This window comes from Gavialis gangeticus, unplaced genomic scaffold, assembly GCF_001723915.1.
Source record: "Gavialis gangeticus isolate Ggan-Ray unplaced genomic scaffold, GavGan_comp1, whole genome shotgun sequence".
Taxonomy (NCBI): Eukaryota; Metazoa; Chordata; order Crocodylia; family Gavialidae; genus Gavialis; species Gavialis gangeticus.
The window spans coordinates 48,638,465-48,655,806 of record NW_017729031.1 but is presented as its reverse complement, the minus strand read 5'-3'; the positions used below and the strand labels follow the sequence as shown (position 1 = coordinate 48,655,806).

At 40.7% G+C, this 17,342-nt stretch overlaps 1 protein-coding gene across 1 annotated transcript in view; it reads right to left on the bottom strand.

Moving 5' to 3' along the window:
- Positions 1 to 17,342, bottom strand: part of LOC109301605 (sodium channel protein type 2 subunit alpha) — a gene marked incomplete at its 3' end in the record, with an annotated part of 140,843 nt that overhangs the window by 85,099 nt on the left and 38,402 nt on the right. The window contains exons 4-7 of the mRNA XM_019522840.1: positions 14,371 to 14,460; positions 12,086 to 12,214; positions 11,499 to 11,590; positions 10,106 to 10,378 (exon numbers count right to left, since the gene is read on the bottom strand). Coding sequence (XP_019378385.1) covers positions 10,106 to 10,378; positions 11,499 to 11,590; positions 12,086 to 12,214; positions 14,371 to 14,460 — 584 coding nt within the window. The remainder of the gene's footprint in view (positions 1 to 10,105; positions 10,379 to 11,498; positions 11,591 to 12,085; positions 12,215 to 14,370; positions 14,461 to 17,342) is intronic.

Sequence of the window (17,342 nt, the reverse complement as noted above, 5' to 3'; positions counted from 1 at the left end):
AATTACTGGGCTAAATTTTAATGCGCTTAACAAAGTTTTGATACTGGATAACTAACAGACGAGATGCTTACTGTGCAGCAGCTCATTACTACTGCACTGTAGCATTGCCGGGCACAAACCATGATGTGACACTATTGCATAGTAGTAATGAGCTACTACACAATAAGCATCAATAGGCAACTGGGTCAGGAAGCTATTGTGTAGTAGCATCGGTTACTGTGCAGTCATTTAGTCCTTGAGTATGCAAGTACTAAATGACTGATCGGTAACAACTGCACGGTGGGCATCTCATGCCCACAATGAAGTTAAATCCTAGAATAAATAAAATTTCCAGATTATTTTTAAACACAAATGTGTTCAGTCCTTTAAAATGCATACTAGTGAAATAACCCACTATCAAATGGCTTGGTTATGTAACCTTTATTCATACTGATATGCACTTACTTGTACAAACGGTCTTCTTCACTAGGGGAAGAAATTACACATGAACTGGTATAAATAATTGGAAACCAGATAAAACAACAAGGCTACAGAGAGCCAAAAAGCCTGAGGGTGAATCAATTCAATCATCACAGGTTAATCTAAACTGTGTAGACTGAACCCATAAGCAAGGGAACAGATATTCACTTTTGCTTCCAGAAATGCAGCCACATGCCTACAGTGACTTAGGTCAGAAGCCAGAGGGTGCTAGAGCACACCTCTCTGCTTGGCTGGAGCAGACAGCTTGGGCCAAGGCTAGCTCACCCATCCCACCTTGCAAGGGAGGTGCAAAGCATCCTGGGATTCTGGGGAACTGTGAGTTAACTTAAATCTGGAGGGGATCTGGGAGAGAAGTTCAAGAAATTGATTTTACCTAAATCAATTAAATCTGATAGATACTATATCCATCCAGGTTTATCTTAAACTGGTTTAGGCTATTTTGAAAGCAGTTTGTGTGCACTGAACTTCTGTTGTGTTACAGATTTGAACTGGTTTCTGATCACTTATACCAGTGTATGTGTAATTTCTGTCCCTAGCCCAGAAATTCAGTGCTCATAAACTGTTTTCAAAATGACTGAAACTGGTTTAAGATAAACCGGGATAGATGTAGTATCAGATTTCATTGATTTAGGTTAAATTGTTTTATTGAACTTCTCTTCCAGATCCCCTCCAAATACAAGCTAACTCACAGTCCCCCAGCATCCCAGGATGCTTTGCACCTCCCCCACACTCCCCCCCCCACAGGGTGGGTAGGCTAGCTTTGGCCCAAGCTGTCTCCTCCAGCAGAGCAGGGAAGTGTGCTCTAGCACCTCCCAGTTTCTGGCCTGGGACACTGCAGGCATGTGGCTGAATTTCCAGAATCAAAAGTGAATGTTTGTTCACTTGCTTTTTGGTTCTATTTGTGCATCTTAGACAAACCTGCAAAGATTGAATTGATTCAGCCGTGATCTTTTTGACTATCTGTACTTATCCCTTGTCACCAATGGGGTTACTAGGTACATAAGTGCTTGTTAATATGAGTAAGGATTGCATAGTCTAGATTAAGAGGAAATTCTCATCCAGGTGGAGAACTATATGTTGAAATTTCTCATGGAAGCAAAGGAGATTAAAATGCATTATTTGATGTCAGCAGAGTTTCAATATTGTCCTAGGGCTGCCTGGTGTAACGAGAAGGGTGATTACCTAGATGTGTAAAGAAAAACAAGATATCTGTTCTTTGTAGACATTTAGGTATAAAGTTGCATTGCCTGTGTGCTTCATACCAGAGGAATAGAAACTGGACACTTTTGTCTCACAGAATCTGCATTTTGCAGAAGAAGGATATGCCAAGACATCATCTGCTTTGGCCACAAGGGGTATATACTAGGGCTGTGCAAAATATCAGCAGCTGTTTCATTTAGTTTTGGATTTGGACGTTTTGGCGGCCGAAACACCAAATCTGAAATGAAATGCAAGGCTCTGAAACAGCTCTGAAATGAAACAGATCCATCTGAAACTTTTCATAAATGTTTCATAAATGTTTAGGATGTTCGGACTATTTCAGAAGCGGGCTTGCAGGGGAAAACTAAGAAGAGGGACGGGGAGATGGGGGGAAGGACTGATCCAATATTGATATCTGTAGCTGGTCACTGACAGCGATCTGTCCCTGAGGTCCCTTCCAATCCCAGTGGTCTGGGGGAGGAACAGATAAGCACCATAAAAAGCTGTTTGTGAACTGCTCTCTGCCATTTTGCAGCTGTGTCTGTGTATCAGCAAGAGCATCAGCAGAGAGTAGCACCTGTAAGCTTGCAGCTTGGTAGTGCCTTCCTACCAAGTTGTAGCCAATCCTTTCCTATTTACCCTTACTACCCTCCCTATTGTTATCCCTTGCAACTCTTTCTTCCCCCAAAATCCTGTTATTTGTTCTTCTTATTTCCCTACCCCTCCAAACAAAATGAAAGCAGTGCTTTGCCTGACAGTGTCTCATCTCTGTGCACTGCAGGAAAGCACTACACACACTCACACAGGCACACATTTTTTTCTAGAACATGAAATGTGAAGCATGCTGGAAAGGCAGGTGCCAGGCCTTCTGGTAGAAGACCCAGAGGGGTACAGGGAGAGCTGCGAGTTCCTCCTCCCCCAAGCTTAGATGTACCCTCTTTCCTAGCACTAGCAGGCATAAGGTTTCTGGTGCTAGTGGCAGCAAGGAGGTGGCACCAGTATCTGCATCTGCACCCCCTCCAATAAAACACCCATAATAATAATCCCCAGCACCACCAGCATGACAAGCAGCACTAGTATGACAGTCTCCTCCACCCCCATTTCAGTTCCCAGGCTGAGCCTTTCAGTGCCTGAGGAGGAGCTGGATGTAGGAGCAAGGGACCTGAGCGCCCTTACAAAAGAAATTCTGGGGACCAAGGTAGAATCTGAGTTAGTGCTTCACTCCCCTTCAAGTTCCCCTAGAGTCAGATCTTCTTCCCCGGAAGGCAGTTCAAAGGAGCTTGACATTGAGGTTGTAGAAGCAAGTGACTCAGCTGAGTCAGCTCCTCTTATTGTTGTGCCTCTGCCTGCTAAGAAGGGGGATCAAGCAGGATCCACACCCGCACCCCAAAAGTGAGGGGGTAGTGTGGTGTGGGATCATTTTGAGGTGGCAGATGATCCCACTTATGCTATCTGCCTGCATCGCCAATGCAAGACCAGCTGAGGCAAGGAGGTGAACCACTTCAGCACCACGGGAATGCTGATGCTTCTCAGGAGGCACCACCCCCTTTCTCCTCCTCACCCTGGCACCAGTAGGAGTGTGACCAAAAAGAAGCCCCCCTCTAGCTCCAAAGCCCCTACCCCAAAGAAGCAGAGGCAGTCCACCCTGGAACAGTCTAAATCCAATGTCTATATTAAGTCCATGTGTTTCTGTATCTAGGAGGTTGATGAAGTGAAGTTCATATGCCCATCTGTGAAAAGTGGTTTGTAAATTCCCTTTGAGGATCAGGACTGAGAGACTGGAGACAGAGTGGTTTTCTCATGAGAAATGTGCCCCAACAGGTAGTTGGGTATTCTTGTCTGTAACAGATTCTGGTGTGCAGTCTGTGGGGATACTGGAGATATGTTAGCAGGTTTTGCATTTCTTGTCATGGCATGGCCTGTATCCATTGGGTGTGTTTTGGGCTGTAGGAAGTTGGTTTCTGGTGATGAGGTTAGCAAGTTTCCGTCCTTGTTTGAATTTACGAACCATTTTTCAGAGACAGGCCTATGAACTTCACTTCATCAACCTCCTAGATACAGAAACGCATGGACTCAATATAGACATTGGATTTATGACATACTACAACCTGCCTGACATCTGACTCCCCAAATAGCAGGTACCTCCCCACTTTTACCTGCTACATCCCCCTTCCACCACGAATGCCACGTGCCCCCAAAGGCTGGGGGGGGTGGCACAGAGACCACCCTCAGGTGGTGGTGGTGGTGTTGGCAGCGGGGGTGTGGTGGCAGTGAGTGGGGAGCTCCTGCCGCAGGGGTGCAGGGTGGTAAGCACCGACCAGTGGCTGGTGACCACCCACAGACACTGCTGGCAGAGTCGGTGGTGACAAGTGGCAATCAGAGACTGCCCACAGCTGCTGCCGGTGGTATCAGTGGTGAGGAGGTAGTTGGTGAGTAGCGATCACCCGCAGGCACTGCTGGCAGTGTCATGGCACTTTTTGCAGGGGGTGCACCACCAAGCACCCCCTATGCATTGCCAATGCCTTCCACCCTTTTCCTCCCCCATCCTGTCTCTCACCCCTGACACCTCAATTTACATTTTCATTGACTGGCTTTCTTTCCTGCATTGCATGCAAACCTCTGGCTTCTTTACTATTCCTTCTGTCCAAGAAGAGCACACACACCAACTGCAGATGCTTCCTCAGCCTGACGAAGGGTTTTTAAACCCAAAAGCATGCAAAGAAGAATATCTCCAACTATTCAGCTGGTCTAATAAAGGATATCAGATTGACCCTAAGAACCTTGTCTGGGCTATGTCCTTAGACCAACATGTCTACAACCTACATCCCTTAACACACACAAATGACATGAGTTTTGCTTTCAACAGTTTGAGGTACAGTTTCATAGAAACCCCTGAACCACTGTATGAAACTGGCGGGCCTCATGCTCACACAAGGGGCTATGTGTGTGGCAGGACAGGTGCTAATGAGGATGGCCATTTAATGCCCCGCTCTCAGAGCTGGAGGCAGCAGTTTAGTTTCTCACCAGCCAGCAGGGGAAGAGCATCTCCCTGCTGAGCTTCCATGCCAGCAAGAACTTGGAGGTATAAGGGCTAGGGCTATATCAGGAGGAGGCCCCACATCATCCATGACCTAAAACTGCACCCTGCCAGGTTAGGGAGACCTGGTTGGAACTGCCGGTGGCACGGCAGCCCCAGGAAATGCCAGGCCTATGAACCTCCCTGATGAAAGGTGGATAGGCGGCACCTGATAACTTCCAGCCACCAATTAGTCCTGGCTGGGAAAAGCCCAGATCTGTAAGATCTCTGAGAAGCCTTATGGGTTACAGTGGAGTTGTGAGGGTGAGAACAGGGGCTACCGTCCCTGCAATTTTCATCCCGCTGCGCCTTAACAAACACATCAAGTCACACGCCACGAGTTTTGCTTTTAGCAGTTTGAGGTGCAATTTCCCAGAAACCCCCAGACCTATCTCCTTGAAACCTTGCAGTTGTCATGGCCTCAGAAGGGTCTACCACCTGTGCAATTTTCATTTAGCTCTGCCTACACACACACAAGTGATATGAGTTTTGCTTTGAACAGTTTGAGGTGCAATTTATTAGAAACCCCTGCACCTATTTCCTTGAAACTTGGCAGGCTTCATGGCCTCAGAAGGGGCTAGTAGCAGCCCTGTTAGTTTCATCTGAATCAGGCAAGAAATGACAAAGTTTTAGTCAGGCAAAATTCTAAAACAGTTTTGAAACAGTTTCAGCTGAAACGAAATGGGACAGTGATCCAAAACACCAAAATGAATCACTGTCCCTCTGAAACGCCAAATCTGAACCAAAATGAAACAGAGCCATTTCGCACAGCCCTACAAAACACCAAAACAAATCACTGTCCCTCCGAAACACTGAATCCGAAATGAAACACAGTCATTTCACACAGCCCTAGTAGATGCAGGGTTTATTGTTTCAGAAACAAACGATGGCTCTTAAGCAACATAGTGGACTAAGAGGGTATGCCTCATCTTAAAATGCTAATGACAGTAAGCATAGTTTGGATTTACAGAAGAAACTCACTTTTCTATGAAGAAATGACTACAGAAGTGCTCAGCTTCTGGCTTAATAGCATTATAATACCACTGAACACGCTAGGAGTGCTGTTGTAAAAACAGATCCCACCTCATCAGCCAAAAAAATTCAATATAGGCACTTTGTGGTATGCACTGAGGATGTGCCCAATGATTCTCTCAGGCTCATGCATGCTTACTGGGCATGTTCCAAGTGTCATTGCGCTAAGCAACTACATTTTTTCAGAATTTGGTATGAATGGTCAAGAAAGTACATTTTCATTTACATTTTCATGGCAGCACTCCCTAGCACAGTCAGAGGTACTGCAGGCATGCCCATTGTGGATAAGGGATTAGCTAAAGATCAATCTTAAAAAATAAAGATGTATTCTTATCCCCGATCAGTTTCCTCTCTTTTCTTTAAGTGGAACTATTTACCTTAACTTTCTTGTTCAAAAGTCTTCCTGCAATGGGGAATCTCTACCAAATGTAGAACTGGCACAACTCTTGCTACAGATGGCATGTCAAGGCAGGTAGGGGAAGTGGCTAGAGTGAGATGTGATCTGGCTATCACCAGAAAACAGATGGTCACTTGGGGACCACTGCCAGCTGGCATGGGATTGGTCACCCAGGGGCCAGGGCTGAGCAGAGAATCAAGAAATTGCAGCCAGCCCTTGACTCTGTTTCTAGACTGCTACAACCAGCATAAGCTGGACACAGCAGAAAATCTGGCCCAGTATAAAAGAGGGACTATAAGCAGAATGTCTGTTCCTACGATCCACTGTAAGAAACCATCTAATAGCTATATTTAGACAGGAATGGGCTACAGTGACATGGGTCCTAGCCAAATTCAGGATTCAGAAGACCTGTATTCACTTCCGTGCTCCAAAGGAAATTTTCTCTGGGACCTCACACAAGTTAATCAGGGCCAAATTTTAATACATACTGGGCAAGTCTACATGAGATGGTACTGTGCAGTAAGAACAAGTGGCAGCCCACACTGGCGGGCACTAACCATGAGACAATGCTACCGCATAGTAATAATGAGCTACTGCACAGTAGCTCATAACTACTGTGAAGTAGTGTCTGAAAAAAACCATGTGCCGATTCTACTGGGAAGTAATGCTGGTTACTGCGCAGTCATTTAGTACTCAGTTATAACTGCGCAGTCTGCCACGCATGTAGACACAGCCACTGAGATGTACAGATAGGAACCTAGTGATACTTTCAAAAGCATGTAGGTTCCCAGCTCCTATTGATTTCAGTGTAGATGAGTTCCCCACCTATTAAATGGGGATAAAAAAGGGATAAAGGGGGACTTAGGGAACTATAGATCAATAAGCCTAACTGTGATCCTTGAATATACTCTGGAACAAATTAGTGAACATCCACTATGTAAGGACCTAGAAGATAATAAGGTGATTAAAAAACAGCTAACACAGGTTTGTTACAAACAGAACACACCAAATAAACTTTCTTTGCCAGGGTTACTGACCTAGTGGAACAAAGGGAAAGAGTAGATGTGATCCATCTTGGTATAGACATGGCATTTTTATGAGGGACCTTAGGGAATATGGCCTAAGGTATAATCATTATCGGGAGGATGGACAACTGGTTGAAAAACCATTCTCAGGAAGTAGTGCTCAATCCCATGTCAACATGGGATAGAATCTCAAGTGGGAATGTATTGGGCTTGTTTCTATTCAATATTTTCACAAATGACTTGGAAGATGAAGCAGAGCATATTTACAAAAGGTGCAGAAGACACCACACTGGGAAAGATTTTGAGCACTCTGGAGAGAGCAATATCAGAATTCAAAATAAAGTTGAAAAATTGAAGAGATGTGTATAGATTAACAAGATGAAATTCAATACAGGAAAACTGAAAGTAATAAATTGAGAAAGGAAGAATCACAGGCACAATTATAAATGGAGGATAACTGGTTAGTCAGCAATACTGCATAAAGAATTTTGGGGTGACACTCTTGCCAAAAAAAAGAAAATGTCACACTAGAAATACTGCATGTAAGAGATATGAAGTAATTTTCCTGCTCTACTTGGCACTGGTGAGACCTCAGCTGGAGTACCATGCCAATTTAGGCCACCACGCTTGGAAAGACTCCAGAGAAAAGCAATCAAAAATGGAAGTTCAAAAAACATGACCTGTAAGAAAACATTAAAAGAACTGAGTTTGGGTAATGTAAAAAAAAAAAAAAGACTAAGCAAGGGAGGGGAGGAACATGATAAATCTTTAAGTGTTTATAAAGTGGATCCTGCGAAGTGGATGATAATGAATTATTTTCCATGACTACTGCAGCTAGGAGAAGTATTCAGCTTAATTTTCAGCAAAGAATAGTTAGCTTGGATACTAGGAAAACCTTGCTAATTCAAAGGGTGGACAAACATGAGAGCAGCATACATCAGGATGCCAAGAATTTCCTTTACTGGAGGTTTTTAAGAAGCTATTAGACAAATTTATGTAAGGGGTGTTGCTGCTTCAAATATATTAAAAGGCTTTGAAGCCCTCAGTTCCAGTTCCACAAAGACACTTACACACCTGCCTAGATGTCTAACTTCCAGTGAAAATCAATGGCAGACAGGCACCTTATGGGAGTTAGGTACCAAAATATACCTCTCAGTCTGGGCCTCAGTTATTTTACTGATGGAGGCTGTAAAATACCTATGATAAGATCTAATTACTAAGTAAATTAAGACATTGATCCGGGGACTACAGGGCAGACCCTACATTGAAAGACTGCGGGACCTAAACCTGTTCAGCCTTCACAAGAGAAGGCTGAGGGGGGACCTGGTGACTGTCTATAAACTCACTAGGGGGGACCAGAAGGGTTTAGGGGAGACACTGTTTCCCCTAGCGCCCCCTGGCATGACAAGGAACAATGGACACAAATTATTAGAGAGTAGATTTAGATTAGACATCCACAAGAACTACTTCACAGTTAGGGCAGCTAGGAGCTGGAACCAACTTCCTAGGGAAGTGGTGCTGGCTCCTACCCTGGGGGTCTTTAAGAAGAGGCTTGATGACTACCTGGCTGGACTCATCTGAGTCCAGTCTTTTTCTCCCGCCCAGGCGGGGGGTCGGACCTGAAGATCTACAAGGTCCCTTCCGACCCGACTTCTATGATTCTATGATTCTATAATGCAAAATGTAACAACATTATGAAAATGAGCTACTACCCTGACAGTAAGCAAACTGATGAGGACAAAACGAGTACTGCTTCTAATGACAATAAAAGACAAAGATTTTCAGAGTTGTTCTACACTGTTTGCTTTTCTTTCTTTAGCTTTTTAACATAACAGTTAATGGCCTTGGCCAGCGGCTTGATAAAGGAAAATACATCACATCATCTTCACTGTAAGTCATTCTACAAATGATAAAGTACTAAGGACATTGATGTGTTAGGCCTTCTGTTTATTTACAAATCAGTAACAAATGAATACTTGTGTAATAGACAAACATTTCCTTATTTCTCCACATTAACATGTACCAGGAAGGGTTACAAGTGCTCCCCTTAGAATTACCTTGAACAAATTTGTAAAGGGAAATTTTGACATGAGGTGATGATGATTTTTTTATGAGAAATTCCACCAATACATATAGGACACATCTGCATGTGCTATTCAGGCAAAGCAATAAACTCTTATTATTACTCTTATTTATTACTCCTGGGAGCCATGTTTAAGTGTGTGCCTGAGACCACAGCATGTTGAGCTGGGTCAGAGTAGCCCTGGCTGGCAGGAGGCCTGATGGGGTCAGCCTGCCAGCCCAAGGCTGCTCCGACCTGGTTCAATGTGCTGTGAAGGGGATAACCAGCAGGCACCCCATGCACTAAAGCACCCTCGTGCCTGAACCAGCCCCGTCAGCATCTACACATGCATTACTGAGGAGTAAAGAACTCTGCTGCAGAGGAGTTAATCAGTTTACTCCATCCTAAAAGTGCCACACATGTAGATGGCAATGTTTTACTGTAGAGCTAATTAGGCAGCTCTGCAGTAAATGTCTCATGTATACATGCCGACAGAAAAAGGAAAGAAGCTTCATCCAAACCTAACAGCTCATGGAGTAGTCTGGTAACACCCAGCCTGAAAGACGAGGGGCAAGAGCCCAGGGCAGAGCAAAACAAAGCATAAATACCTTGAGAGGTAGGGGCGAGACTTTAACTGCTCTGCCACTGTGCCCGGTACACAAAGCTACCTGATATTTTTGTAGATGTTTGGTTGCATCTGAATTATCAAACATTTTGGGAGGCGGGGTTTAAATCTCTAGGTCTGATTAAAGAACTTTAATCACAATCAAAAGACAAGAACATGCTATTGTATCTTTCAGGCAAAAAACTGAGTAAATATAATTAATTCTTACTTGTATCTTCAATGTACTCATCCCAGTTAAACGTGCTCACTGTTGCATTAACAAATGAACCATTTTCACCTATTGTGCTGTTAAAGTAGGAAATAACATTTATTTCAAAAGTTGAGTTGTCTGGAGGCCACTGCAAGCATTTATGTCTTAAGTTGCCCATGAATAGCTGTAGCCCTATTAGTGCAAATACACTCAGACAAAACACAGTCAGGATCATTACATCCGAGAGCTTCTTCACAGACTGAATTAGGGCTCCCACAATAGTCTTCAAGCCTGCAAGTAGAAAGGATTGTTTATTATGATGTTAAACAGGTACTCAACATATAAAGTACCATATGATTTTTCCTGGCAAGATAAGAATTTCATGCAGAATGGCAACTAAATGATACTAATGTTTGTGATACAGTAAATTATGTGAAAAGCCTGATTGCTTGTGAAGATGAATGAAAAGCTGTAAAATCATGTTAATTTGAGACTGTGTGTGGAAATAAAGAATACATATTTCCAAACACATTGTTTATGCCAAAAAAGTGAATTTATTATTCATGCTATATCTCAGACCTACATAGAAAAAGTTTCTTGCTTTTTTTTTTTTTTTTGCTGATGCCTCTTGCCCAAACCTTTTAATATATTATCTGGCTTTAAAACATTCTGTAGTAGTAAATCAAATAAAAAAGTTCATATTATACATGCAAAGTTTAATAATATGGCAACAAATCTTTTACTAAAGTACAGTTAATAGTTTGGTTTGGAGAAGACAGACATCTTTAAAAAAAATCTCCCATGCATGGCCCATGCTATCTTGTCTGATTTTATTTCATTAGATATAGTTTAAAAAACAGGCTGCAACTTTCTATCCCAAGTGCCTGCAATAAATGACAAAATTTGCATCAAAACAAAAGCCTTAAGAGTAACTTTTTTAAAAACGTGTAAATAATGCTTGATGTAATTAGATGCAAATCACATAGGCTGTTTACGGCAAATGTCTCATGCAAGTATTTGTTAAACCCAAAGGCTGATTTTGTAAAAAAAATAAAGCTAATATTAAAAAAGCAAAAATCAAAAGTAAAGAAAATTGAAGGTCTTGATTCTTGCTTTTTTACTTTGTTTACAGTGAACAGCCAGCAACAAGGCTTATGCTTTAAGGATGTGATTACAGCCTCTGTGTAATTAAAATCAGCCTCAGTGTTTAACCTAGCTCTCACCTGGAATGACTGATATTGTTTTCAATGCTCGGAGAACTCTGAATGTTCTCAACGCTGAGACATTGCCCAGGTCCACAAATTCTGTCACATATCTGTAATAGGGGAGTTCACACACAAACACAATGACAGCACACAAATAACAGTTGGAGATACAAGGGGCCTAGCACCTTACACCATTTACTTCTTACCTGGGATTACAGAAATAGTTTTCAAAGCTCTCAATACTCTGAAAGTTCGAAGAGCTGAAACATTGCCTAGGTTTACAAATTCTGTTACATACCTGTAGAATTAAATCACAATTATTCAGAATTGAGGCAGATTTTACGCTACTTACTTGGGTCTTTCATCAAGACCTCTTCACCTTTCACTGCATTTTGCCTTGCATTATTAATATGCTTTCCTGACCATGAAATTAAATTTAAATGTCACTGAAGTAAACCACACTGATTTTAGTTTTGAACACCTAATCTGGTAAGTTTGTGGCATGAAGTCAAACGGATCGCTTCCATTCTGGTGAACAGAAAGAAGACAGGATATGAAATTAGCATTTCTTAACAGTGTAGGCCAATGATAATTGCAATCCAAATGGGCTGATGCACCATTATGACTTTTGAAGTGTGTGTGTAATTTGCAATACTAAAATGTGTAAAGGAAGTTAAACATATTGAAACCATAGAAAATCCATGCTCCAAAAGTTCTACTTGCCAAAACAGTATGCAGTTTGTAGCTACTAATTTCATACCCTCATAAATACTAAAATTCGCAAAAAACTTACGCAAATGTAATAACAGTGAAATCCAGCCAATTCCATGGGTCTCGGAGAAAAGTAAAATTTTCTAAACAGAATCCCCTTGCAAGAATTTTTATAAGTGATTCAAAGGTATAAATTCCAGTGAACGTGTATCTGAGGAAAATATTCAAACAAAGATTAATAGATACAAATACTATTCACATAATATTTCTACACAAGTTAGTTTTTCTAGTTCTTGTTTGCATCATTTTCTTCTTTAGAAATGATCTAAGAATTGAATGAGGGATATGACTAACTTCAAGTATTTGCAGAATATTTTTTTGAGAAAAAAGAATCAAAATGTATGTATAAAATATATTATAGTATATATACATAATACTATAGACTATACTACATATGGATAACTAAGGTACAGCTGCTAAACCCACTGAGTTAGTTGTAAAACTGCCATTAGTTCAGTCATACCGAATCAAATCCAATTTGAATCTGTGTTACAATATTTACATGTTAACAAATTATTTAACTAAGCTTGCAAAAATGCTTTTCAAATGATCACATTTCTGTTTTGTTTTTGGTTTTTAATCCTTTTTAGCATGAAATGTCTGTGTTTTGTAAACTGATCTTTCAATAGGCTGACTACCCTCATCCCTCACTGACTTTTCTTAAATTTATGAGTGCTGAGAATTGGGTATATTTTTCCAATAAATAATTTATTCATTAAACTTAAAATTCAGGTTGATATAAACTATTTGCAAATTCAGGTCAAATTTAGCAGGTCATGGTGCCAAAAAAGCAGAAGAAATTAGGAGAGACAATGTTTCAGTTCGGCATTTTTTAAAATAAAATACTGATATTTATTTTTCAAATGATGACATCTTAAAATTTAACCTGATTATTAAAAAAAGGGATAAAGCACATCTGAAAAGCATATGATGTTTTATTTGGAATAAAACTTTGACTCAAAATGGATTTCTGTTTTGAATAAATCTGCAACACCTCTTTTTATTCCAGTTTGACCACTGAACCAAAAATATCAATTATCCACATAGCCCTACTCAGCATCTACGATGATCAAGCCTTTTGTTTTCTGCCCATAAATGAGCATTTTGGAAAACTTGATGAAAATCTATTTAGCCACTTTTTTATATTATAAAATGCTTTTTCTAATGAACAAAGGGACCTACTGTTCCACATTGGTTAACTCCAAATCACTTGAAAGAACCCTCAATAGCACTGGTCTTCCAGGGAGCTAGCAGGGATGAAAGCTAAGCCAAATTCTGCAGCCACACTGACCTCTAGCTGTAATATGTTAAAATACCTCAATGGTATAATCATCCACATGGTTGTATTGTGGAGAGCTGGTTAGTGGCTATTCACATTGTACTCAATCCTTTTCTTCCTTTTTTTCCCCAGATGTTAAATAGCAGGAGAATAATTACAAGTTCATCACAGGCAAAGATTTTTGTTGATGACATCTTTTATTAGACCAACTGTACAGTTGGGAAGAATATAGACAATCTCTGGGGTATCAAGTACACTTCCTCACTTAAGAAAAAAGACAACAGTTTGTGCTGAATATCAGATAGAACAAAGGTCTGTATAAAATTCCTTTTTACATATAGAGTTTCACATGGGACTTTGTCCTATCTGCTTCATTCTCAGACCTGAGAAAGAGTACTTGGTATGTAAAAGCTCCCCAGTTATACAGTTGGCCCAATAAAAGTTACCACCCACAAAAATCCTTCTCTCTGTCATATTTCCTCCAATAATACCAATTCCATCAAATTCTTTCTGCTATTAGTTTTTTTCATGTAAGTAAATGTCTTAATTACTGCATAAATATTATTGGATTAAGGGTAAGGGAGGCCCATACAAAGGTGAACAGGAGACATAAGAGTCCTAAAGACAGTCTAATTATTGATATGATATGTACCACACATTGGAGGTGAGAGAGGGAGGAGAGGGATGAACCTTGAGAATACTAGATGGGGAGAAAAGGGACTATTTTATATCTTAATTACAAGCATAGAACTTCTACTGAACTCAATGGGAAGTACTTGCAGAAAAGGCTAATGTATTCCTTTGTACACACACCTGTGATTCTTTCAAATAAACTGAAAATATAGAAAATGGAAGTAATGAATAAAATGATGTTTTTAAAGTCAAGTTAGTCACATTAGGCAGGGTAAACCAGAAGCAATATCACAGATTACCTGCTATCAGTATGTCAGCTTGAGTAATATAAAGCCACTGATCTAAAATTCATTTAATATTTTTCAATATATTTAAACAAAATGCATTTAACTTACTCTACATTCTTTGTCCAATCCGGAGGGTTACTCATGGTCATAAATACACAGTTGGTCAAAATAGTGCACATAATAAGCATGCTGAATAATGTAGGTTATAGTCAAGGAACTTAACATCAGCAAATCTAATTGCAATAATATTAAATTGACATTACAGTTTAGCAAACTTTCAGTATGAAGCATTATTAATTTCTTCATTGTTCTGTTCATGCTCAAGGTAAATACCTTAATTGTTGATCTTAAGTCAAATGAGAACAATAAAGCATTGAAAATCAAAAGCTCTGAAAGATATAAAGAATGCCCTACTCTTTTAAAAATTATCACAGATTTTTTTTTCCTTGAAATAAAAAATGAGTGACTTGAAAAGGGGGTGCCTCCACTGTAATACAATAATCCAGTCTTTCATGTCTACATATTTGGACACAAATCAGATAAAAGTTATGTTCTTCATAACACTATTATGCTTCTGATTGAAAGAGAAACTTGAATTGCCCTTGCTTGTGCTACATCTGTTACTGGTTACAATATAAGCCATCTGGGACCCAAATTTTGTTCGCATAATACTAATCCATAGTAAACTCCAGAATAACTTCAATATCTGTTCACTTTGATGATGTTGTTCTTGATTTGCACCATTCATGATCTGGAGTCAAAATTTACCGAAGTCATGAAAACATTTAACATAAAAATACAAGACAGATACATGATGCATGTAATAGCCACATGATGGCAGTATCACCAAGGAAATGCAGAGAGTTGCATTTTACAAAGATTTTTTGAGAGCTACTTTAACTTGATGCCTCTCTGACTCAAAATGTAAGTACAGATGGTGCTCCTACATAGGAATAGAAGCCGAAGAGGTGGGAAACACCATGTGGCTCTGCTCCTGGAGTTTTCTGTGCAGTCTTTTATTGTCAAGAGATGAATTTTTATAACTTTAACTATCCCTGGCTTCACAAATATCATGGCAAGAAGGCACAAAAAGCATATTGTGCCTTTTCAAAATCATCCTGCTCAATTGAAGTAATTATGTTTTTTCCCCAGAATACTATCTGCTACAATACTTCATAAATTTATACTTGCAACAGCAGAATGGGAAGGGCACCAACCTGGAGGAGGATTTCTATAAATCTAAAATGATCTATTTTGAGAATGTTGTACATTAGCACATTGCATATTGGGTCATGATTGGCTTCTATAAAAATACCCCCTCAATACTGTGGGTTCCCACTGTACTGTTGCTTTTTAGAAGTACCTTAGCACTAGCGGTGTGTGAAACAAGCCACATTCAATTCGGATTTGGATTCGACCCGAATTGGGGACAGTGATTTGATTCATTGATTCGGTTCACAGTCCCAATTTCATTTGGCCGAATCTGAATCTGAAGAGTCGATGCTGATTCAGAGAATCAGCAATTCGGTCATAGACACAGCTTTATGTGTTTTTTCTACATACCTCAAGGTATGAGGAGGAGCTCATGAATGCTGTGATGGTGGGGCAGATGGAGCGTCCCACAGGAGTGTGTGGGGCTTCCCCACATGCTCAGCAGCAAACCCAGAAGTGGACCAGAAGTACTTAAGTTCACTTCAAGGTCCACCGCCAAGCACACAGCAGGGGCTCCCCTTCACACCCTCCTAGCTCAGCAATTGTCCACGGAGGGACCCCGGGTGTCCCCCCAGACCAGGGAGGCACCAGTTGCCGAGCCAGGGGGGCGAGGGGGAAGTGGATTGGAAGTGCTTCTGATCCACTTCCGGGTCTGCTGCTGAGTGCACTGCCCCCCACCCCCCGGGGGATGCTCTGTCCACCCCATAATCTCAGCATTCATGAGCTGCCTGGTACCTTGAGATATGTAGAATAAACATTTAAAGCTGTGTCTATGTCCGAATTGTCAAATCTTTTCAAATCTCTCTGAATCGATTCGGAGGGTTCCAGTTTGATTCAGAGCGATTAAAGGGTGTCCTAATTCGATTCCGATTCAGAGATTTGGCCACTGAATCAGACCAAATCTCCACCAAATTGAATCAGCAACTGAAGCTTTGCACAGCCCTATTTAGCATCAAAGATAAATGGAAAAATAAACAATATATATCTTTCCCACAATGTACACTATACATGAGATACATCTCATGCATCAGCATCCCCACGCTTCAAAATGGTGGCAGGGGTGCTTGAACCAAAGCTTGTTTGATGCCCTCCCCCAGTTTGAAGCACAGTGATTCTGATACATGAGATGCAGGCTTTTGCTGGAGCATGCTCCAGCAAACTCAGTTAATTGCTTCTGCTCCACCACACTGGAATTATAGCGCATTGGAGCAGCCTCCACACTCGTGTATAGGCATTCTTGGTGATTAAAGTATACTTCCAAAATAAAAGTGTGGAAAGTTATTATGGCCAACAGAAAAAACAGACTGATAAAAATACATGATGGACACACAATCTGAAATGAAACTAAGGATTTCAAGGAAACCTATTAATTTGCCCTTCTGCAGCTGTGATCGGAATCAGAGAATGAGAGAAAACATAGTAATCAGATTTTCTGCAAATATTCATGCAAGATAAAATCTGAAATCAAAGTTTCGATTGTTTTAATACAAAACACTGTTGAAGAAATTTGTGGAAATTAAAACAATATACCTGTAGCATATGAAGAAGTTATAGGAAAAAGGGAAAGGATGAGAAAAGATGGAAATGATACAGCATGAGAGAGGAGGAGGAAGAGAAAAGGAGAGAGAAAAATAGGAGGGAAAGAAGAAAAAGGAAACAGGTAGAAATAAGAAAGGCTACTTTGTTTCTAATATCATCATGTTATGATTCATTTCTGAGCTATAAAGCAGGAGCAGAAATGAGAGAAGGAGATGGGAGAGAAACAGAGGAAAGAAGTAGTACCAAGAAGATGGACAGAGTGTTGTGTATCATACCCAGCCTGGGACATGCAGACAGCTACTGATTTAAATACTGAAACAAAAGAGCAG